Genomic DNA, 25,307 nt, shown 5'->3' with positions numbered 1-25,307 from the left:
ATGAGAGTTCCAGTTGCTTCATATCCTTGTCACCATTTAGTAGTGTCAGAAATTTTGTTTTTTGGTTTTGTTTTTAAATAGGCTTCATGTCCAGGGTGGAGCCCGACACAGGGCTTGAGCTCATGACCCTGAGATCAAGACTTGAGCTGAGATCGAGTGGACGCTTAGCCAAACTGAGCCACCAAGATGCCCCCAGAGTTTTTAATTTTATCCATTCCAGTAGGTATACAGCAGTATCTCATAGTGGTTTAAATTTGCGTTCCCCTGATGACAAATGATGTTGAGTGATACATATTTTAAAATACTATGCGAATGGAAAGCTGTCTCTAAACAGACTCTTCATGGGGAACAGAAAGTCTCTAATAAAAAATTAAAACCCAGAAGTTGGGGCCTGCTACTTCCAGCCACAATAAAATTAATAGGGATCAGATGTACTCTATCTTACAGAACTACTCAAAGGGCAGCACAGGACTGTAATCCCTGAAAGAAGAAAATTATGAGATGAACTCTGCTCCTGCTTACTGATTGAAGCACTCAAGCCACAGCACAGGGAAGAAGAACGGAACCCGAACCCAGCAATCTCCCTGAGTTGAGAATCTGGTGAGGAAAGGGCAACTAAAAATCAGGGAAGAGTATCAGAAAGGAGAGTTGCAGAGAAGGAGCTCTAGAGATTGGCAGGAAGTTCTTTCATGTCTTCAGCTGAATTATGATGAATGGATGCATTTGAGGAAATTACCCAATGTTGGAAAAAGAACCACCAGAAAGGAACAGGCAGACAATCCCTGGGACTCAAATGGGTGGAGATAGTTCCTGTTCCCAAGAGTCAAAGTGGGCACTGGTACAGTATTCAGAAGGGTATTTCTTCAGTAGTGGGTAAAACTTAGCACCAACTTAAAGGCTGCTCTTGTCTTTTTTTTTTTTTTTTTTAGATTTTATTTATTTGACAGAGAGAGACAGCCAGCGAGAGAGGCAACACAAGCAGAGGGAGTGGGAGAGGAAGAAGCAGGCTCCCAGCGGAGGAGCCTGATGTGGGGCTCGATCCCAGAAAGCCAGGACCACGCCCTGAGCCGAAGGCAGACGCTTAACGACTGAGCCACCCAGGCGCCCCAAAGGCTGCTCTTGTCTTAATAGCAAGCCTCAAAAGAATCAAAACTGTCTCGTAGGTTTCCTAGGTACTTAGCTGCATTCCAGAACAAAGCCCAGGAATATTTTTAAAAAATACTAAATATCCAATACCCAATAAGGTAAAATTCAGTGTTTGCCATCCAAAGATTTCAGGAAGGCAAACAAATCAGAAAATATGAACCACAATGAGAAGAAAAATCAACAGACACACGTTCCAAAGTGAGACAGAAGATAAAATTAATTGGGGCACCTGGGAGGCTCACTTTGTTAAGCATCCAACTCTTAATCTCAGCTCAGGTCTTGATCTCAGGGTCATGAGTTCAAGCCCTGTATTGGGATCCACACTGGGTGTGAAACCTACTTAAAAAAAAATATTACTAGATCAACACATTGAATCAATTATTATAAACTTATATTCTTTATGTTCATGAAAGTATAAACCTGTTAAGGAGAGACATGCAGGAAATACAAAAGACCCAAACTGAACTTCTAGAGATTAAAAAAGGTCCGAGGTGAAAAACACACTGGATGAGTTAAACACAAGATAAACTACAAAAAAAAAAAAAAAAAAAAATTAGTGAACTTCAAGACATAGCCATAAAAGATATACAAAATAAACACAGAGAGGAAAAATCACCTAAACAAAACCAAAGTGTGTCAATGAACTGTGGAATGAAATCACATTAAAAAAAAAAAAAGACAAAAAATTTTTTTATTGCTTTACAATCAGCAACAAATATAGCTTAATAATTACAAACATGGTACTTTTAAGTGGTACTTAGAATGGTACAATGAAGTGGCAAGACGAAAAAGTGCTCTTCCACTTAAAATGTGAAAACTAAAATCCACTCCTTCTGTTAAGAACTTTAATACTCTCAAGTAAAATCAGTACTTAAAGAGGCAAAGAAAACTATTATCAAATTTATTGCATATGTCTGATCACATAATTGAAAAACCTTTTACGCATGATCTAGATAGTGCTAGTACTTAACATTTTATTGAATCATCCTAACTTAAAGAATGGAACACTCTTTTCAACACATTCTTCTGCAAAAGAGCTGTCAAAAAAAATTGTAAAATCCAACAATGCATTGCAACTGCATTTCTACTTCTTTTCTCAAGATGGAAATATTAGTCAGTCTTTAACTTGACCTGAGATAAAAACCTAGTGATCTAAGAACCTCAACAAATTCAGTTTAATAAATTTAAGAAAATTATAAAAAGGATCATCATATTAAAACTGCTAGAGGTTGAGTACTTTATCATCTGCTTTGTGGTCAACTGTGAAGTGTCTATTTAAATTTCTTGCCCACTTCATCTTTTTTTTTTTTTTTTGGTAGTTGTTTATATATTCTGAACACCAGTCCTCTTTCTCATGTTTTGCAAATATTTTATCTCAACCTATGACATGTCTATTTTCTAAACAGGTTTTTTGATGAGAAATTTTTAATCTCTATGAAATCTATTTTATCATTAAAACACTGATTATTGCTTACATACTAAGAAACCTTTGCCCACCCCTAAAATTACCGAACTGTTATCTTATGACTTTCTCTAAAAGCCATGTTGTTTTAGTTTTTACAACAGGGTATATGGTCCCTCTTGAATTCAATTTTCTGTGTTTTCTGAGGTACTACATACAACTATAAGGACTGAGGTTCAATTTCTAAAATGTGGTTATCTCATTGTTCTAGTGCCAAGAGTTGAAATGACTCTGCTTTCACCATTACTGCAATGTGACTCCCTTAAAATTTCACTACTGAATTAAAAAAAAAAAAACTTTTAATGATTAAAGTTTGTTAAATAAAATTTTGGTTTATTCCTATAATTCAGGTTTTTTTCTGATGTTGATATTCAGTTTCAACGGACTGTTCAGTTGCCAGACTACTAACTTTAGACATAAGCCACTTATCCAAAACTGGTACGTGGACTATCCACTATAATGACGGAAATTTAAATACATGGAAAAAAGTTACACTTCATGCTCTGAGGTAATGTTAAAAATAGGACAAGTAAATACACACAAATACACAATCACAGTAATTCCTGTAACTTATCACCATTGCTCCTTATTTAAAGTAATTCTACTAACATAGTTTCATTTGCTTTAGTCTTTTGGAATTTTCTATTCATAAATTGTTTCACTAGAATTACAGAAAGAAAAATGCATTCCAAATAAAATAGATATTAAAACTAACTTCCACAGAGCACTATTTAAAAAAATATGTTCTTTCATTTTTAATACTTCAGCAGTGGGTACACTTGATTTACTCAAATTGTGTTAGAATATTTAACATTTTGATATGCTATTAATAAAATTTGTCCTCAGCCATGCTACCCTTTGCATAATTACCTTTGTGTAACAGATTATCTGACAGATTAAAGAACGGGTGGGTAAAATTTGTCTGCCAAATGGACACATCCTATTGCTCTAGAGTTCTGCAATTCATTTGAAATCCTTTGAGTCTTTAGAAGTTCTACTGAAATAAAATGTAAACATGTTTGAATTAAGTTAAAAAGCACTTGACAGAAAAACTATAACAAGTGGACTCAGGAGATTATATTTCTTACATGCTTTACTGTTCATTAGCAAACAAGCAGCATTTAAATTCAATGCCTAGAATCCTTTCTACACAATACACCAACCCAAAAAGGGGAATATATAATACCATCCATCTTTTCAAAAATTCCGTTAGTGAGCTCACAAATAGCGAAGTCCAAGCAATCAGGGTGTTCTGTCAACCAATGAACTACTGAGAAAACCACTAGTAAGAAAAAACTAAGAACACTGCTAACAAGAAAAAAAACCCACTATGATGGGTCTTACTTCCTGCAAGTCATTACTCAATAATTTACTTTTTCAGTGAGGCCTTTTCTCTTGATGCTCTGCTTAAAATTTTAACTTTATCCCTACCCTCCAACTTCATATTCTTTCTCCCTTCCCTGATTCCTCCCCAGCATCCCCACTCATTAGATCTTATCACTATCTAATATATCCTACATTTGACTCACTCGTTTTGCTGCATTCCCGCACCAAACTCTAAGCTCCTTGAGGGGAGGGATTTTGTTCACTGCTGTATGTAGGGCAGTTTCTGGAGTATTATAGGTACTCAACAAAGATTTATTGAATGAATAATTAAAGGAGTACAAAGCAAAATTTTCCTGGAGAAAACACCTTGTGAAGTCATTTTCAAGGGATGGTAAGTGAATATCCTCTAACATGATCTGTGACCATTCCTGAAGCCAAAAATTGCTATTCATTTTTCTCATGCTAACACAAAGAGAAACTGATACCAGCTGCAGAAATATATAGCCATACATTTAATGTAAATTCCTTATTTTATTTTATGATAAAACTGAGGTCAACAGTGATGATAATTCAGTTCTATTTAATTAATATAGGTTGAACGCCTAGTTGTGTGCAAAAATTAGCTAACTGAAGGCAGTAATGTGATGTTTTCTGATTGTTAAATTAACATTCTTTCCACAAAATTACGCTGTTTCTTCATTTAAGACCATGAATAGTCTTTCGCCAAGTGGTAGAAAGGAGGGGAGTACCACATATAGGGAGTTTAAGGGGGAAAAAAAGGAAAAAACAACAATGAAATAGAAAAATACACATTATCTGAATCACTGAAGATATAGGCCCATCGAACGTAACAGTCTGTAGCTAAAAAAAAGTTCAATTTTAACAAGACAAACATATGAACAGGCTATATCTGGTTTTTCTTTTTTCTTAGGAAGAAAAAAAATAAGTAAAATGTTTATACCATTTTAAAGGACAGAAAGGTTGACATTAGCTTTGTGATCATCCTTAGTGTCCATGTCAGAGTTTTCACGGCATATAACCAGCTCAGCTATGAACCCAGGGTACGAACATAATGAGACAAGTAGGAGTTAAAAGATGATATTGCAGAAATATCTGAGATACTGGGTTCATGGTCTAGGATCATAAATATGTTCAAATCTGATTCTTTAAGTCACCTAAAGGTCTGTGAAGATGCAGGATGATCCACATTCAATAATCACTTAGTTTTATTCTGCTGAATAGAGCCATATACCATGATAGACCATTTTCAATTATGAGATGGCTCAGAAAGTGTGTTTGAATTCAGAGAATGTTGAGACCCTATGCTTTTCAGTACTGAGAATTTAATCTTTCATTTGAAAGAATAAAATCTATCCAGTGAAGTTCCAATTATAGATTTCATAATGAAGTCTACTTATTACTTCCTGGACCTATCAATTCCATTAATGGATGAATATCTGTTCTGAATCATAACTCAAGAAGAAATGTCACTATTTTACCAATGATATTTATATCAGAAACAATAAGACAATGAGCCCATTCTGCTTGGATGCATTGGTCATTTATGCATAGCAATTGGAATTCTGGGGAAAATGCCAAAGATAATCAAATGCATACGGATATTAAGAAAAAATTATATGCTTTTCATTTCAGACATATCAATGGGGGTAGAAGGCAGAATACCTGATTTTTATAGTGCAATGGGCAGGGAGTGGGGGGGGGGGGCAGGAATCAACAAATTGTCAAATGCAATTCCACAAATCATACGAAGCAAGATTATAAGGATTCCTAGTTAATTTAGTAGAAATATGAAATAACTGACCTATGAAGCATTTATATTGACTAGAGCCCAACATAAAAAATAATTCTACTGGCCTCATTAAGAATATTAAAATATTATTTGGAATCATTTTGGAATCATACACACACATATAAATTATATTGTACACCTAAAACAAATACAATGTTGTATGTCAATTATATCTCAATTAAAAATTACTTAAAGTATAAACCCTTTACAGTCAGGAACAGAATCTGTGTACAGAGACAAGGTGCTTAAATAAACCAGTAGTTATAACCATCATTCTCTTCAAATCTGTTTGGAAAGGCTAAAAAAAAAAAAACTAAACCAAATCCATTACTTAAATTAATGTGCAGTTTGCATAAGTACACAGTATACTTATGGAGAATTCAAGTCTAAGAAGAGTGAATCAGTTGTATTTTAGAAATTCATGTTATTTCATCCAATAATAAATTCTAAGCCTTTTCCAGCTCTTTCCCCCCACCCCCCCGGATTACTCCACAGTACAATCTTTGAAACTCAGAATAATAAATTATAGTTTTTAAAATGTAGCTCTTTAATAAAAATGGTTTTAAGTATGAGGTAAAGTTCTTTTCAAGTCCAACATGTGAGAACTTTCACATACAAAATGTCATACTCTGCTATAATCTTGTTAAAAGATACTTATTTTAGTGGATGCTGTTATCTCAAGATGTATTTAGAATGTTTCTTTTGGAAATATACATGAACTATCATTAGGTTATATTAACGATTCATATCAACCAAAGAGTTTTATCCAACTTAAGCACTTATTACTCACTCATATTTAAATGTCAGCTAATTCCAAAATATTTAATCTATACCAAAAGACAGGAACTTGTCTGTACTGCGATTATTCAAATGAATGTGAACCACAAGCCTTGAAAGTAATTCTAAAAGACATTCAAAAATGCTTTCAATAGTGACAATAGCACTGAAACAATAGCACTGATATACAGCTTCTCAAGAACATTCTATGGAAGAACGTTTTTCTATAAATTCTACTAATTGTTTAAAAAAGAAAACAAACCTTATTTATCTCTTATATTCATTCCCTTTAAAACTGAAACTCTTAATTTTGTGTTTTACATAAACAAAGCCCCCCAAAATTACATTTTTTCATTTCCTAAGAATTTTTCATTCAAATTACCTCAATTTCATTCTGTAAAAGAAAACATTAACATTTCTTATTCTAAACACTATAAACTTAAAACAAATCCTATTTAACATGGGTTTAATTATTCCTATAGATTGGGTTAGTGGGAAAGGTTCTGATGTTTGAAAATGACAGAAAAAATTTTAATTTGGGAGAAATCATCCAAGTATTTTTAATTTTAAGCAGTCTCACACACAGGCAACACAAATGAATTGCTTCATCTGATGAACTTTCAAAATGTATTTTAATCTCATTCCAAAAAGAAAATTTCTAGATACAAACACATCCCATTCAATCACATTTAATATACATTCAGCAACTTAAAATATTATAAGTATCCAATATTTTCACCTTTTATAATCTCAATATATTATATATTTAATATATAATATATATACAATATATACAGGTAGTCAGCAGGATTAAAGGAATTTTTTAAAAGTCTGATCAATACTGATAAATATCTTTAGACTATTAAAAGAACTGTATCACAGAATAAAATAAAATATGGGAGTTCCAAGCCTATTAGCAAGATTGCAAGTGTTCACATAGCCAATCATTTTAAAAGATCCCTCAAGTTGGATAGAATACATTTTAAAACAATGTTCTTGCTACTCTCAAGCAGCAGTACTTGTAGATATTAAGCATATACATCTCCATTAAATTTAAAATTACTATGCAGCTTTCTTTACTGTAATATACAGTAGCTATTTCTTCCTTTCTGTTGGATTTTGCTGTTGTTGTTTGAAGAGTGACTAATGTATTACCAACAGAAGTGACTCTAGCTCCTTTCCCTCCACTAAACATGGCTCAGTTTGAAGATTGTTCTGCAGGCAGCCACTATGGATATTAACAGTACCTTTATACCATTAAGAGCAATCAATCAATAACTGTAGTCAGAAGTTTCAAAGACTGTTGGAGGTTTCTGTAAACCAAGGTAATCAAAAGTATTACCCTGTAGATAGCCCTCTCACGTCAGTTAATACAAGGAGTTAAAATTCCAATGCCACAGTATAGCAGTGAATAATCTACTCTGTAATTTTAAATATTATACCATTGATTCACCCTGAGAATACAGAGGAAGCATCTAAAACAAGATATTCTGATATGTTTTTTTCTTTTGTATTTACTTTCTTCTGGTTTCCAACAGCCCTTCAAGGGCACAAATATTTCAATTCAAAGTGTGACTCGGATATCCTTTTTTTGTTAACTGAGATTCATGCCACAGTCAGATACTGGTGATAGAAAAGCCCAAAAAGGCTTGTAGAAAAGAGACAAGCAGCAATCCACCAGGTCAGAAAAGACAGAAGTCCTCGAAAAAGCAGAGGAGTGAAAATATTTTTTAAGCTGCTCAGTGCCACTGTTATTTGTGTAACAGTTACCTTCATCTTCCCATCAGCAGATGGTAATTCAGAGTAAACAGAGTTGGAGGGTAGACTATTATCCACTGGCAAGGTAGAGATAGATTCTGGATAAATCCCCCAGGAATGATTACCTAGAAAATTCAAGACACAAGTAAACCTGAAGACTAATTCCAAGCTCTCTAACTGAAAACAATTTATTTAATTTATACTTGAAACTAAGAACAAGAAGTTTAGTAGCATAACAAATTATTTCATGTTAAAAATAAAATAACCTTTCTACATATCTGGTAAAAAATTCATTTAACCTGATTAGACTACAAGCTGGTCTTACCAGTAAAAGTACACATAAAAATCTAATTTACTTTTAATTAAGTGCACTAAAATCTGGTAAAATAATAAAAACAATTTTTTTCCTTGTAAAATAATCAACTACCTCTACTGGAGTGACAGGGACAAACTCAGTAACTTCTCAGAAATCTTTTCTACCTCTAGAATATCAGAATAAATTTCTTTCTCAGAAACTATCTATGATTTCAATGTGAGAGACTATTAATAGCTTCCAGAAAGTTTTTCATCGTATATTTTCCTATGTTGGATAGGATATGAGTCACATAATTTATAACTGAGCTACTTCTTTATGTTCCATAGATTCCTAAAGGCCATTTACATCTATCACCAGCTCTATAGTACCTATGAAGCCCACCCAAATAATACTTTTACTTTTAGTTCCTTTGGGCTTCTTAAACCCCCACACTCACTAGCTGACTGATCTAAGCAAAGAGAAATAATCAATACAATAACAGATAGTTCTCGAATAACACCACACAGAAACTTGAAAGTTCAGTAAACAGACTTATAGGAGAACTTTGTTCTTCTGCTGAGAAATCCTTATCCTGTTAATATCTAAAGAAGAACTGACTAAAGGATCCTGGACTCATTTAAGTATACAACTACCTTATAATAACTGAAATGTTAGGCACTAACAAAATCTTCCATCATCCTCGTACAACACAAAATAACTAAGACCAAGAGTGCTCATTCGAGCTTCTCAGTAAATCTGGGAATTAATCTTAAGCAAACAATTCTTATACGTAAAGCATAATATTATAAAACTATATGGACCTGAAGATGATGAATCAACTTTTAAAAGTTTCCCATGTTTCTTCTTAAAACTTTCAAAGAAAACAATTTTAAGAAACATATTTCTTTGTAGGTAACAAAAAGCATTATTCATTATAGGTAGAAAGTTAAACAACACATTTCCCAGTTGCCAGGGCAAGCCTACCTAGTGTTTTCAAAAGCAGAGTTGTGTGAAGCAGCATTACCAGAGGCGCCACATACTGCAGGGCAATGACACACAGGTAATAAAAGACTCGAGCCACCTGCAACCAACAACATTCTTAAGTGTCTAATACCGCTGACATGTTATGAGTAAATTAAACTTTCACATAATTGTCAAAATGAATCGCTTAAGAGATAAGTAATCCCATCATGGGAAGGAAGCTAAATGCTATTAAGTCTGTACTTCATTATAAATGCCCCCAAACTGACTTCAGAAAGGCTCAGTTTGAAGGTAAATTTTATTTATTTTTTTAAAGACTTTATTTATTTGACAGAGAGCATGAGCGAGCACAAGCAGGGGGACCAACAGAGGGACAGGGAGAAGCAGGCTCCCCACTGAGCAGAGAGCCTGACGTGGGGCTCGATCCCAGCACCCTGGGATCATGACCAGAGCCAAAGGCAGACGCTTAACTGACTGAGCCACTCAGGCCTCTGAAGATAAGTTTTAAATGTGGAAATATTAAACTCCTTGAAAATAGTTCTTAAGTGGTTAATATAAATTGGAGAAAATAATCCCTTAAATTTAAATGGTATATTCACTTACATTTCAAACATAAAACAAAATGCTAGAATCTCTAGACGGACACCAAAAACATCAAGCTAAATAAAAATAACATAAAACCCTCATAAATGAAAACATCAAGCCCCCATTCTATATGAACATATACAACTAAAATTTGAGGTAAAATTATAGAGAGAACGAAAATATGTAAGGTAAACAAAAAAAGTGTCTGAATCTTGATGAACACCTCTGACTATGAAAGAAGTGAAAAACAGAGCACTCAACACAAAATTTCTAAAAAAAGACATGATCCGGTTATACAGATCCAGTTAACTATAATGGTGGATGGATTCCTAGCCCTTTCCTTCTTGGAATTTCCATTAAGTTAAATATTTACATTTCATGTTCAAATACTTGGAATACTGTTACGTGGAATTAATTTAGTCACTAAAACTAGTATTTCCTACCCCTTAAGTCTTAAAGGCTAGACAATAATATATTGTAATGTCTTCCAAATCAATTGGGGGTCCCATATAGCAATAGTAGATATACCACAGCATTGCAATCCAAACCGTATGATACTTCTGGAAGAGGACCTGAGATTCTTTTTTTTTTTTTTTTTTTTTTTTTAAAGATTTTATTTATTTATTCGACAGAGATAGAGACAGCCAGCGAGAGAGGGAACACAAGCAGGGGGAGTGGGAGAGGAAGAAGCAGGCTCATAGCGGAAGAGCCTGATGTGGGGCTCGATCCCATAACGCCGGGATCACGCCCTGAGCCGAAGGCAGGTGCCTAACCGCTGTGCCACCCAGGCGCCCCAGGACCTGAGATTCTTTCTTCACTTAGCACCAAAATCAGATCAAGGTCTCTTCCGTATCTGTCAGTTTAAGATTATGCCATTTATTTAATGGCAAGAGTATTGTGGGATAAAATTACTATTAAGGGAAATTAAATGCTTTGTTTTCTTACAATACGGTGCTTACTATCTTCATTGTGACTACAGTACGAAACTTACCATTTTCTGTAGCTCAACTGTACTTATTCGCCCTGCTTCTTTCTTCATCTGATCCACACATTTCTGGGCTAAGTTTAAGTAAGCTTGCAGGTGACTGCGCATCATGGCCAACCGCAAAGCACACAGCAGGATTATTAACCAGAGTCGCAGAGTATCGAATGTAGCCTCTGTCATTCTACAGATCAAAAAGTTGACACGGTGCTCTCAAAGACCAAAATACGTTAGCATGCTGGTTACGTGCGTCAGTGTTCACCATATAAAATACAGGGTAGCTATACTTAATTACAGTTGGAGATATAAAACACAAGTATCCCACTATACTACAGACTTATCTATAGAATAATTTGACTTGTATAACAGACCTAGACAGATAAATGTATCATGAAAGTACAGTATTAACAGACACCTAGAAAATGCGGGAGTACCTGGGATCCTCCTCACTACCTGCCCTCCTCCATGGAAAAAAAACTGGTTGTGAAATGAAGAGAGAAGCTGGGTGCTCTTAAACTAGAGAAATGAGAGAAAGAGGGAAACTACAGGAGACTGCCTAGGGAACTAGCAAGGCAACAACCCATGCCTAGAGTTTTGTCTGATTTATATAGATATTTGAACAGGATCTCTCACCCGGATGACTTCCTGACTGGGATCATAGGAAAACCAGAAATTCTGATACATTATGAAGAAATCGGATGGCTCAGACTCCTCTCCAACAAGTCATTTAACCTATGTGCTCAAGCTGGCTCAGTTGTGAGCAATTCCTTAAGACTAAGATGAGGATTTCAGGTAGAAGATGTACCCTTATGACGTTTTTTTCTGTTGACTGGAGAGGGCTCCTTAATGGATTTTAGAAAGAAGAGGTAATTTCTGATGTCCTTTGTGATTTAACGTTTTTAAAAGACCATGGTTTCTCCTTTAATAAAAGGTAACACTGTGAGTAATTTGAAAGTAACACCTAGACCATGCTCCACGTCTATTCTAAACTCTAGCACACATCAGGCACTTAATATTGGACGGCTGAAATGTGTGAAATTACTTTGAAAAACGTTGTGAATCTGTCAAGTTAAAATTACCATTAAGACTTACTTGTGTGGGGGAAAAAAACATTACGACCTCAAGGAATACTTCCCTAGTTTAATAAGACTAACTCTTAAAAAAAAAAAAAGTCCTGGTCATCACTGATTATATACTCCAAAACAAATGTGTACCAGGATCTAAAAGAAATACGTAATATAAAATGTATACTGTGGAGTCAATGACTTGTCAAGGTTTTCTACTTTAATTTTGATGAGGCAGAGCAGTGAAAGAAACACTGATTAAGCATTTACTTCCAGCTGGCTACATTACATGCATTCATTTAATTCCAATGATAACTTTGTGAGGTAGATACTATTATCTTCATTTTCCAGATGGGGAAACAGAGGCTCAGTGAAGTTAAATAACCTGCCTCAAGTGACAGTTTCAGTGATCGGAACTGGTGCTTGAACCAGCTTTGTCTGAATCTTTCCATTATTGTAACATAGTTCCAAAAGGCTAACGAGTTAATACATCAAGTACAGTTATTAGTACCTTTTAATAAATTCTTTGTGTTTCCTTACCATTTTCTGTTAAAAGGGGAAATATGACCTAATATTAGATAATAATGTTAAGGCATTATTTTTAATTTGATAGGTATGATGATACTATTATGGAAAATGTCCTTATTTCTTAGAGGTACATACTCATGTTAGGTGTAAAAATGTTAGACCTCTACTTCGCTTGAAAAATCACTTCATCAAAAAAACAAAACAAAAAAAGGGTGAAGCAAATATGGAAAACATTAACAACTCTCATAGGGGCTGAATATGAGTTTCCATTTATACCACTTATTTTATCCTTTGTAATTTTCTTTTTTCTTTTTTTTCTTTTTTTAAGATTTTACTTATTTGACAGAGAGGGAGACAGCCAGCGAGAGAGGGAACACAAGCAGGGGGAGTGGGAGAGGAAGAAGCAGGCTCCCAGTGGAGCAGGGATCCCGATGTGCGTGGGGCTTGATCCCAGGACTCTGGGATCATGCCCCGAGCCAAACGCAGACGCTTAACTACTGAGCCACCCAGGCGCACCTATCCTCTGTAATTTTCACAGTTAAGAAAAAAAGAACTGAAGCAAATATCTTAAAAATAAGCCCCAAACACAAAAATGTCAGATACAACTGGACATTAAGTCCAGAAAAACTTACAAGTATACAAGATAACTGTTAATGTGGATTAACAATCATTCACATTCACTAATGAAGATCATAAAAAAGTTAAATGATGATTTGTAACTTCAGTTTTAGAACACATCTTTTAGCATTTCTATTGTTTTAAAAATGCAGTATCCTAATACTATCATTAAAAAACTTAAATACAGTATATTCCATTTTGGAAAACAATTTTGATTCTATAAGGAAATAAAAATTAGCCCTCAAATACCCATACTTACAAAGGGACACTTTCTTTACCCAATGGTGGGTTCATAATGTAGTCTTTGGTGATTGGTTTTACCCAGAGCAGAACCATAAATAAAGGAGCCAAGAAGTTGATATGAAGTAATGTTCTGAAAGTATGTAAGAAATAAATATAAAAACCCAGGAACAAAATACACTAATAACTACAAAAACTTGGAACTTACAAAATGAAGACAGAAACTTATTTTCAGTATTCTGTATTAAGGTACTACTGTCATCACTATTTTCTATTTATCATTATCACTTGACACTGATTTGAGGCCCTGCAAAACTACCTCATTATCTGAACTTTTCAAATGAGAACATTTAGATTCAGGAAAGTTAAATGACTTGCTCATGGCAATATTACAGGTTAAAGGCAGATGTAGCACTAAAATCTAATCTGTTCAGTTCTACCCTAGTGTTCTTTAACAATCCCCTACTATATCCCTGATTTAATACACAGGTACTTAAATGACTAACTTTACACAATGAATTCAATGGATTTTCAGTACAGAGGCATCATCTTTTGACACTTTCTCAGTGCAAGCTAAAACAAAGTGCCTCCTCATTACTTACAAGTAAAAGTCAGTGATTAGCAAGGTCCATAATACTAGAAGGCATATGGCACATGGAACCTTCCACAACTTATAACTAAGGAAACTTCCAATATGCAAGGATCATGTGTAATGTTTTAATAACACTTAAAATCATAAATGATTCATATATTTTTATTTTTTCATGTAGTATTATGAAGTTAATTTCCCTATCCTATACGTACCAAGAAAATTTACATTACTTCAGAAAGGCAATATACCTAATACACCAAAAGGTTATAGGTCTGAGTTATAATTTCATTGTTAATTATTGTCCCAAGTTTGTATCCTACAAAGACAGATGACTGTAAGACTGTTCTTATATCAGAAAAAAAAGGCAAATTCTTCTATTTTATTACCATGTCCTGTTTTCAGGATCAACCACAGTGAAGGGCTAAACTGGACAGTTTTAAATACACACACACGCACACACACGCACACACACACACACACACACACACACACACACATTTCAAAATCTTCACTACAGTGAAAATGACAGTGATCTATGTGAGGAAAACAGGGCTGCGCCAGAACACCTGACAGGGAAAGGTGGAACTTGGTTCTAAGCTCTGGCACTATAACAAGTACTAGTGCCCGGCCACAGGGCCGAGGAGAACACTGCTCTTTGTGCCAGTTATACTACTCTCACACCAGAACAAGGTTGCCCACACTTCTGTATCATGGCAGAGTGCTGCAACACAATCGGGGGCTTGCAGTGAACTGAAAATAAAGCTCCAAACCCCAAAGGGGAAAAAAATCTTAAAAAGAAGCTACGTTTTACTGAAACGGGAACTAAGATGTGCCCCCTCCCAATCCTAAACCACCACTCAATGCTTTAAATATTTTTATAAAGTGATTCGTTCATCCCCCAGCCAGGGTAAACCACCGGGTGCCGGGGAAGAAAGCAGCAGTATTAGGTATGCAGTGTTGCTAGGGAACACTCCAGTATCAAGGAGCAGCCCACAGCGGTTTCAGTAGCTGGTAAAGGGCTCCCCTCCACCCACCCTTTCAGCTTATTTAAATCCTAACACTGGGGTTAGTGGACTGAAGTGTGTGTGTGGAGAGGAGGGGGAGAACCCGGTTTTGTTTTAAAAGAAGCCATTAGAGAGATGGATGGATGTTGAGAGAAAGGCAGGATGTAGCCAAGAGCATGCTGAGTAAAAGGAGGGGAAAAAAGAGGAATGAAGAAGTGGGTACTGGGAGGTGAGAATAGGTAAACACGCGTGTGCGCACGCACACACACACACAATATGTAGAAAAATGGAGATTAAGGAAAAAACAAAAAAGATCCAGAATTAAAGGAAAATGACATAGGTAAGAGGTAAGAATGTGAAAAGACTACAGAATCAGCATCATTAAATACAGGGTTTTAAGAGCAGAAATGTTAAGAAAAATGACCACTCAGAGAAACTCAAAGATTATATATACATATATCAAAGTGGAATATTCTCAACTTGGGCTTCTACTGCAAAACATAAAGACAAGATGGAAATTTGGGTCTAGATATGAATTGAAAGATATAAACCTGTCATTCTGCCAAGGTGTCTAACATCAACAAAAAACATCTATAACAACCACGAAGAATATATTAAATGGGCTTTGAATTATATGTAGAGATTCAAATATGATTTCTCCATTTGAGAACTAAAGTAGAATCTGGCAGTTAAAAGTAATATATGATATTTAGTACTGTACAGTATCAGCAATCCCCAAATAAAAAATTATTTTAACAAGAGTCTCATAAACCGCTCAGTAATTTAGGAAAAACATACATTTCTTATGTATACAGAGCTAACTTTTAAAACACTTTTAAATAAAAAATTAAATTATTTAATTAAAATTATTTACATAAAATTTAAATATTTTAATGAAATGTTCTAATTGAAGAGAATTACCACAGATCCTTAGTTCAGTTGTAGTGATTACAGTATCATAAACATTAACTTCTGAGTTAAAAAGAACTAACATAAATACTGACATTTCCTTTTTTTAATAAGTAAAAAAGAAATTTAGTAATTGATGTATGTTTTTAATCCCAGGACTTAAAATTTAGAAGTGAATAAAAGAAACCTGCTTATAGAAGAAGTAGTGTGACATCAAATGGTTATTAATTTTCAATACAATAATTTATGATTCATTACAATAATATACCTTCATTAAGATGGAAAACATATATTTATCTGCATGTGCTTATGTACATTTTCCGCTTACTGTGTAATTTTTTCTGTTGCCAAATTCAGGGCATCCAGATGCATTTGAGCCAGTCGTAATCCAGGAAATGTCAAAAAAGCCCCAATGAGTGAACAGAAAATAGCCAGGAAAAATTTGAAAGTAAGTTTTGAAACAGGACCCCTAAATAAAATTAAAAAAAAAAAAAAAAAAGATAATAAGTAACTTTCTAGGAATTTTCTTTCTTCTAATCAATTACTTTACAAACTACAATAATACAGTAACAAAAACTAAGTAAACTTTTACAAAAAGACTGCTCTTACTCAACTACCTACAATGGATTTTGGTGAACGTCAGGCATCTCTAGCCACACTGGTAACAACCCAACCTGCATACTCAGCATAGGATCTGACATACGACTCAGATATAAAGTTATTTAACCTCTGGTGGCAGAGGAATTAAATCAAATAAGAGCAAACCAAATAAGAATTCTATCAAACATACTAACTTTATTATACATAATGTAAAAATTATGAAATATTTCTAAAAGTCCTAAACACAAAACCACTTACAGTAAATGCTTTTACACAAAAAATGAAAAAATTTAAACATAAGTGATACTTAATATTTTAGAAACTTACTGAGATTCTAAACCTTGCTTTTCAAGAAACTGCATCGCACTATCTGAAAAATTTGTAAACCCTGCAGGGGGAAAAAAAATTATTCTTAATACAGAATCTTTCTTTGGAAATAAAATGTTAGGAAACAGAACATCTTAAATCTTGAAGTGACTAGCTTAGGCTCTTTCATGTGCTAATTAGTATGCCATAATGCAATAAAATTTGGTTATTAGCAGGAACAGTCTTTGAAAACAGTCCTTTGATATTTGTACATCCCATAAGTGTGCATAAAATTTGCATCTTTATCTATGTGAGTAAACTTCAGCATTGCAGAAACTTAACTTTAAGGAAAAAATGAGGGGGGCAGCATTTTTGGAAAAAGCTAACAAAAAATTTAGCTGAAACAAAAAAAAAGGAAGATTAAGAATAATAAAGGTTAATTATTTAGAACACTACAGAATATACATCTCAAACCTAATTTTAAAAACACATCAAATACAAAACATTAAATAATGAAGTAAAAAGTATTAACACTTGATAAAGCAAAATTGATTTTTAAACTTGTATGAAATGATTACCTGTTTCGAGTCCAAATTCCAGATAGTTTTCTGTTACAATCAAGACTGCCATTGCTTTCACAAAGAAAAAAAATCCAAAGGTAACACAGACTGATCTTTCACCACCATCTTCTACTTTAAAATAGTGTGTAGTTAATGAAAATAGAACTTTGCTGCAGAAGAAAAAGTTCAGGAAAAACCACAAGTAACTTTGTGGGAGTTAAACAGAACCATCTTTACAGGACTTAAACTCCAATAAAATCTGACTACAACATTTATTTTGACTCTACAACATGCTTACCTACAAGGTGCCCTTTGGAAAGAAGTGAAAAACTAATGAAAATCTGGTTAGTCTTCCAGGAAATAGGACATAAAAACAAAGCAAATTTTAGTGAAGTTTATAACATTTTTAAATTAATGTAAAGTGCACATATACATGTTAAGCTGTAACTAGGGAAAGAATGTATTTCTATTTTATCTGACTCAAATTTTACTAGGAGGTTATTAAAATAATTTTATGAAATAGGTTCTCAATGACATGAAAAGCTAAGGTAGACATTATTTTTGGGAAATATCTTTTCTTTGGCATGTTCTTCAAGTAAATTATATTTAGAATTAAACACACATCACAGAAATCATCCAGTAATTCAAAATTTGAGAATTACTAATAGCCACTGGTAAGCTGGTATCATCATTTCAAAGATTACCATTAAACAAAAAACTACAGGAAGTAAGTTCTAGCTGAGTACTCAAAAACAGCCAAAGGTTCAACATGCTCACTTAATTAAAAAAAAAATTTATGTAAAAATATTAGATTATTTTATTTGAACTCACCCACTCCTCCAACTAAGTGATCAAATCAATATCAAACCAGTGGCTGATGCAAAGCTAGAACTCAGATATCCATTATATCAAACTGTTCTTGAAAGCATAAACCTGCCAAACAAAATAATAAGGTGCTTGGCAAAAAAAATCTAGAAAAGCAACTTTCACATCAACTATATGTCAAGCATGGAACATAAAATAACAGCTGTCACTTAGTACTTCCAAGTGCTAGGCATTACCAATTAACTCATTTCATCCTCACATTAGCCAACTACTATCACTACTTTACAGATTAAAAAAAAAAACTGTGGCACAGAAAAGTAACTTGTCCAAGAGCACACAGCTTAATTAGAGGAAGTAAGGATTTAAATCTAGGCGGTCAGGATCCAGAATGTTCACTTAACTCATTATACTGCCTCTTCTAAACTGTATATAGCACCTAAGTTATGTGGTAGTTTAGCAGTAACACAAAAAAAACCTTCTAAAAATAGAGCTGCCATGAAAGATGTCAACAGTTCAAACATTCTCATGATGAGAAGAATCCTTCTTCACGAAAAGCTGGGAAAGTATAAGAACTCTCATCCTTGCTGCTTAAAAAGCTGTCCTTTTTTGCCCTATTTAAAAATAGTTAATAAACTTATTACCCATTCTCTATTTTTTTTTTTTTTTTGGATACTACCTAGCATACTGGATATAAATGTAGCATCCCAGCTGCTCTAGTGAAGGTCACCTATCCTAAAGCAAGACAACTTAAAGGTAATAATTAAGATAGATGACTTTTCGGCATTTTTCCAATGGAACTTGAAATAAATCTCTACTGACTGTAAAGTCCATTATATCAAGGATTCTCGTCTCTTGTTCATTGCTGTAGTTAAGAGTGCCAAGAAAAATGCCTGGCACACAGTAGGTACTCAAACAATCGGTGAATGAATTTTGCCATAGAAATGATTTTACATGGCAGTTTAGGTAAGCTGAAAGAGTATTAATTCTATGCTTCAAGGGTAAATAGATTTTTGAAGGAATTATATAAAAAACAACACTGTTTGGGACAATATACTCAAAGTAAAAAAAAAACCACTCAATGTAGAAAAAGTTTTAGTCTAAAGATCTGTTTTTATTATTGGTAATAACAAAAATATAAATTATTTACCACCCATGGTTATAAATTTAAAGGACCACCTGGGCTTTATAAAGGCTATGGCTTTGTTTTCTCAAGGCTTGTTTAGCAGATAGTTTCCCCTTTAATATTAAAAAAAAAAATAAAGTAGTACAGGAATAGCTCATCTTTACCCACTTATTCCAGAGCAACCAGGCCCCCAGAACAGTGTGCGATGGAAAGTATTTTATTAACACCCTTTACTCAGCTCATTTTTCAGTATCATCCCCTTCCTGCCTTTCACTGTTCTCATCTCAGTGATTTCCACTCCAGCTAATCTCCTTTTCACATAAATCTCTCTTCTTTTTCTTAAATACCATGATGCAAGATAAATACTTTCTCTAATCTGTTTTCCTAATTACTTATTAGTAGTAGTGCTATTTTCTTTGGAGAACTATGGTCTTGTATGCTATGTTATAGGCAAAATGAACTTTCATGGGCTAATACTGCCAGGGAGATGCCATTTATACCATTATTTCTCTAAAAAGGTGTTACTTTATTTCTAAGCATTTCAGAATACAATCTACACATTAGTTTGGAGATACTACCTACAAATCACTGTACTAGAAATTGATTTCAACTTTTTAATGTATTTCTTCACAGACTGTAATATTTGTATGCTACATTCCATAAATAAAACACCCAATTTGCTTCTAAGATAAGACAAAACCAGATAATGAAAAGCTAGATGATAACCCCTTAAGTTTTTTAATAAAAGACTTCTGCATATTTTCATATTTACTATCATGAATATCTGCTTTAGGATACATATAACCAGAATACACATATAGAACTTCAGTATATAACTTCTGAAGTCATTTACCAGGTATTTTAAATGTCTTCTTATATCCACCATAACTCAGATTAAATATATACCAGTTAAATATGTGAACAAATTACTTCTTTAATGTAAAAACAAATAAGACTAATAAACAAGCAAATGCCATTAGTTTACAATTATCACCCCCAGCAAATAGTCAGCACTCTATCACAAAGTTATCTTGCTCAATTTAAGTCTGTAGTACTCTGACTGTAGAAAAAGAGAAACTGGAAATTCTACTGAAGTAAAAAAGCTAGCCCACACAATAACAGATGTCAGTTTTTACGATATTGAGCACTAGGAGGGAAAGGGGAAGCTAAATTATTTTTGCAAATCCTCAAGTCTTACAAATCTTCAAAACCAACAATCTCTGCAATTTACAGTAAGAATTTCAAGAGTGATATTTACATTGCAGTTCTTATTTTGCGGTGCGGTATTTTGTGATATTCCATGTGTTATCTCTTCACAATTCTTTCTAAAATCACCCAACATTATTGTACAAGTTTCCCCTAAACATATTTGTCAATCTTTTTCCTACCTTGGCTAACAGCTACTAAATCATTTATAAGCAATAAAAGTATATTGCATCATTGCAGAAGTTGGCATGATTTTGTAATATTCAGCTTAAGAAGGACTGTCAAATTGATAGGATGTCAATTTCAATTAAAATGATTAATGAGGGTTTAACAAAGCACATTTAGGTTCCACATCATTTTAAGATGTAATATGATTTTCACCTTTTCTACAACTTAACCATTACACATAGCCTACCACTATATTTTTCTCCATTTCTGTACAGAGTATCTTCATTTTAGAGCTTCTGCATTTATGCTCTCACATCAAAGACAAACACTGGTAGTCTATAGTTGCTTAAAGTATAAAGACTTTCCAAGGGAAAAATAAATAGTAAAACTATATACCCAACACAGGACCCTGACAGTAATCAAGAGTCTCCACCAAGGGGAAATAAAGGCAGGATCTGCCCCACCATCAACGCAGACCTGTTCCATTAGTCTGGGTGAAAATACATTGATTGTAATGAAACATGCTTCTGAGAGGAGCTGTGTGTGCATACAGAAAAAAAAGCTACAAAGCATTAACCTAAACCACGTTGCATAATCTAAGCTTCTGGGACAGTTTTCTAAGTAACAAAAGTAACAAACACACTGTAGCTTAAATTGACATTATGGTTTAGTTTTTAATACTACAATTACTAAAAACTACAAAATTACGACTTCTTTACTTAAAGCTTCCTAAGTTCTCTTCAGAGAAGTATTACACATGTAAGATCCTATTATACAACTATTTTTAAAATAATGCAATTATAAAAGCATAGCCTCATTATATCTATGATTAAGTGATATTAATCACTTTATTAAGAGATGAAACCAGGTTAAGTGTGAACATTATGAAAGCAAATAACAAAAAAAACCCTGACTTTTTCAATAAATAGGACTACTGAAGCTTTTCCCCATGCAAATCATTGTTTTTCTTATAATGCAGTAGAGAATCTATCTCTGAGTACCAAGTTTTCTAAGAAAGCAAGTTAGGAACAATTTTACAAGTCTTTTAAACTTCATCTTAACTTTCAGCATTCAAGGAGTGAAACACAAAAACACTGTTTTAAGAGTGATGATGAAATTCTAGAATACAGATACTCCAATTTTTCCCTCTAGGATATTCTGAATCCCGTGTTCCTTACTCATTTAACTCTTCTCCAAAACTTAAAAATAAAAGAAACAACACTGGTGGTTCATTTTACTAGTATCAAACACTATAGGTCCATCTCTTTCTTGGCATTACAACAAAGCTTACACATTGGGAAAGAATAAGGAAAATGGAGTAAGATTAAAAGCCGAAACAACCCCCCACCCGCCCACCCAAATCACAACTGAACCGCTTCTCAGATCTAGCTATGATCTCTCTCATTGCCCGAGGGCCCTAAGCCCACGCTGGAAAAAACATTGCTTTATTTTTACTGAAAATGATACAAGAATCTAGAGACAATTTCCAACTCCTTCACTTACAGTGAAAAGCAAAACATCTTAGCCAAAAGTGGTATCAAATGATCAAAATGAAATTTCTCAAATATTACACCTACCGCAATTCTTTGTTACCAAAGAATAATTAAATTACAAAATATGTCAACACTAAAGGAAAGAAAATAACAAAATTAAATGCAATCTAATCCAGGCAGGAAGCATAATCTTCCTTATATCACTACTACCTTAATACGTTAACCACAAACACCTAAAATGCATCCTCGAATCATACTGAATACTGGGTGAATCTTAAAACCAGGTATCTATTGAATCCCATATTAGAACAAAACCTTCCCATAACCCATAGTGTAAAATACGCATACAATATTCTGAAATGTAATATTATGATCTGGCTACATCTGTGTGTTCAAGCTTTTATTCAACTGTCCCCAAGCCTCTACTTAAATCAGAATGGTATTAACATTCCCTAAAGGTAACAGCTATACTGTCTTAGATTACAACCTATTATCTGAACTACCTTATTCCCCTACCTACTCAGACTCAAGCTCCACACATCCTTTCTAAAGCTTACCATTAACTCTCCAGTCCAGGCATTCTCTCCCTCTTCTGAACTCACAGTAATCACTACTCTAATTCACCTGCTATGTATATCATATGCTATCTTTTTAATTTTTTTAAAGTAGGCTCCACACCCAGTGTGGAGCCCAAATCAGGGCTTGAACTCATGACCCTGAGATCAAGACCTGAGCTGAGCTAGGAGTTGGATGCTTAAGTGACTAAGCCAGCCACGGTGCCCCTATCATATGCTATCTTGAACTACAGTGTAACATAGATGGAAAGAAAGCATTCTCTAGATCTAGGCTGCCTGCCTGAATCTTGGTTCTACTCTTACTATGTGATCCTCCACGTAAAAGTTAATTAACTTCTCTGTGTCTCCAATTTCTTCATTTGTAAAATGTGACTAACACATCTACCACCTCAGAGGACTGTTGTGAATACTAAAGATTTCTTCATAGTTTTTAGCAATAACGATGTTTTCTATATAATGGAATAAAATAATGAACTTCCAATACCAAAAAGTAGTATGGGAATGTATACAAGCACAAACAGATTATACAATGATTAAAAAAAAAAAAAACTAAGTTAATTTTACTTCATAAATAATTCCCAGTTATGTTTAAATCTTTTAACCTTTCCCATGAAAATTTAATCTAGGAGGTACGATATTCTACAAAACACAGCAGTGTCATTTCAGGGTGAAAACAGAGGTATAAGTGTAAGTAGAAACTGGATGCCCAACCCTCCACTCCCTCTGCAGCCAGGCAACATAGTTCACTGTGACTCCAGCAGAAGATGAAGATTTAGGCTCTGAAGAAACCGATTCTGAAGTACAGAATTTAGGTTAAGGCAACTGTACTGAAATCGGAACAAATGAAAGCCTACATACTCAAAGGTGTTCTCACTTTCAAAACAGGTGCAGCAGGCTCACACCCTCAGGCAAGATGAGACTCTGTTCTAGAGAAACCAAAAGGCCCCAAAGAAAAGACCAATAAATAATGACATTACAAGGTCTACCCAGAACAAAACTAGCTTCAGCATTACCAAGTTTTAATCTCCAGGAAAGCTAACCAAGCCCTACTTACATACGGTTTCCAATTCACTTGTAGTGTCTGACTCTTAAATATGAAAGAAAAGCCAGGAATCTACACACATTAAAGCAGAGATCAGAAAACTTTCTGTTAAGGAACAGATAGTAAACATTTTAGGCTCTGTGGACCATCAACAGTCTCTGTAGCATACTCTTCTGTGGCTTTTTAATCTTTATTAAACAACCCTTTAAAAATGTTAAAAAACCATTTTCAGTTCAAGAGCTATACAAAGACAGGATGCAACGCAGACGCCGCGGGCCAGTTTATCAATCTCTGTATTAGAGCACGGCATCTTATGTAAAAGTAAAAAAATAGCACTGGGGAAAAAGTAACTTGGAGAAAAGAATGATACAGGCAGGAGAATAAAAATTTTTTACATATATGTTTTTACACACAGATTATCTACATATGAGATGTATCTATATTTTGTAAGGCTATTTCATTAAGCTGAACAAAAATCAATAGAACAGGTAAATAATTTTTTAAAGATTTTATTTATTTGAGAGAGTGAGGGAGTAAACAAGAGAGCAAGCGAGCACGAGCCAGGGGAGGGGCAGAGAAGCAAACTCTCCGCTGAGCAAGGAGCCGGACTAGGGACTCAATCCCAGGACCCTGGGATCATGACCTGAGCCGAAGGCAGATGCTCATGAGCCACCCAGGCGCCCCAGGCAAAATAAATTTTTAAAAACAGGTTTGAAAGATAAAGTTGAGGCAAAGTTCCATCAAGTATAAGGGTGACAAAATGAGAGGATCAATCTAGGAGGTACAATATCTGACTAACAAAAGGAGACAGAAAGAGAACAGGGTGGGGAGATTACAAAAGGGAAGAACTTACCAAACACAACATAAAAGACAGCTCCAAACTCAAAGTTTCCAAATTAAAATAGCCTACCAGAAGCCCAGCACAAAGAATGAAAAAAAGATTTCCAACAGGGTATGTGATCATGAATCTTCAGAAACCAAAGAGAATATTCCTGCGAAGAAAAACTTACTGAGAAGAAAAATAAAACAAATCATATGCAAAAGATTACATGACATGACGCTGTACTTCTTATGAGTAAAGTCTGAGGTTGAGAACAATGAAGCAACGTCTTCAGAATTATGAAGAAGAATACTGACAACCTGGAATTCTACATCCAGGTTAATGCGAGTACAGAATTAAGGCTTTCCAGACTGCAGTCTGAAACTAGTGCCCATGAATGCACACTTCAGCAGAAAGCTCCACCAAAACATTTGAACAAATCAAGAAAGACAAAAACACTGAATTCTGGAAATGGGAAATTCAACTTGGGAGAAAGGCAGAGAGAATTCCAG

The 25,307-nt window shown here is 34.3% G+C and overlaps 1 protein-coding gene across 6 annotated transcripts in view; it reads right to left on the bottom strand.

The window, feature by feature from the left end:
• Positions 1–904: 904 nt before the first annotated feature.
• TMEM161B (transmembrane protein 161B) overlaps positions 905–25,307 on the bottom strand; it is a 72,367-nt gene continuing 47,964 nt past the window's right edge. For 4 of the 6 annotated variants that reach the window (XM_045796312.2, XM_087862000.1, XM_087861999.1 and 1 more), the window contains 7 exons: positions 17,562–17,713; positions 17,005–17,065; positions 16,406–16,546; positions 13,592–13,705; positions 11,132–11,306; positions 9,559–9,655; positions 905–8,404 (listed from right to left, as the gene is read on the bottom strand). In XM_045796312.2, the coding sequence (XP_045652268.1) occupies positions 8,127–8,404; positions 9,559–9,655; positions 11,132–11,306; positions 13,592–13,705; positions 16,406–16,546; positions 17,005–17,065; positions 17,562–17,713 (1,018 nt within the window). In that variant the 3' untranslated portion in view covers positions 905–8,126. Of the gene's footprint in view, positions 8,405–9,558; positions 9,656–11,131; positions 11,307–13,591; positions 13,706–16,405; positions 16,547–17,004; positions 17,066–17,561; positions 17,714–18,374; positions 23,728–25,307 lie in introns of all 6 variants that reach the window. The other 2 variants (XM_087862001.1, XM_087862002.1) reach the window with 2 other exon arrangements.

Source organism: Ursus americanus, chromosome 5 (assembly GCF_024610735.1).
Source record: "Ursus americanus isolate L20-20 chromosome 5, mUrsAme1.1.p, whole genome shotgun sequence".
Lineage (NCBI taxonomy): Eukaryota > Metazoa > Chordata > Mammalia > Carnivora > Ursidae > Ursus > Ursus americanus.
This window is presented reverse-complemented; position numbering and strand designations above follow the sequence as displayed.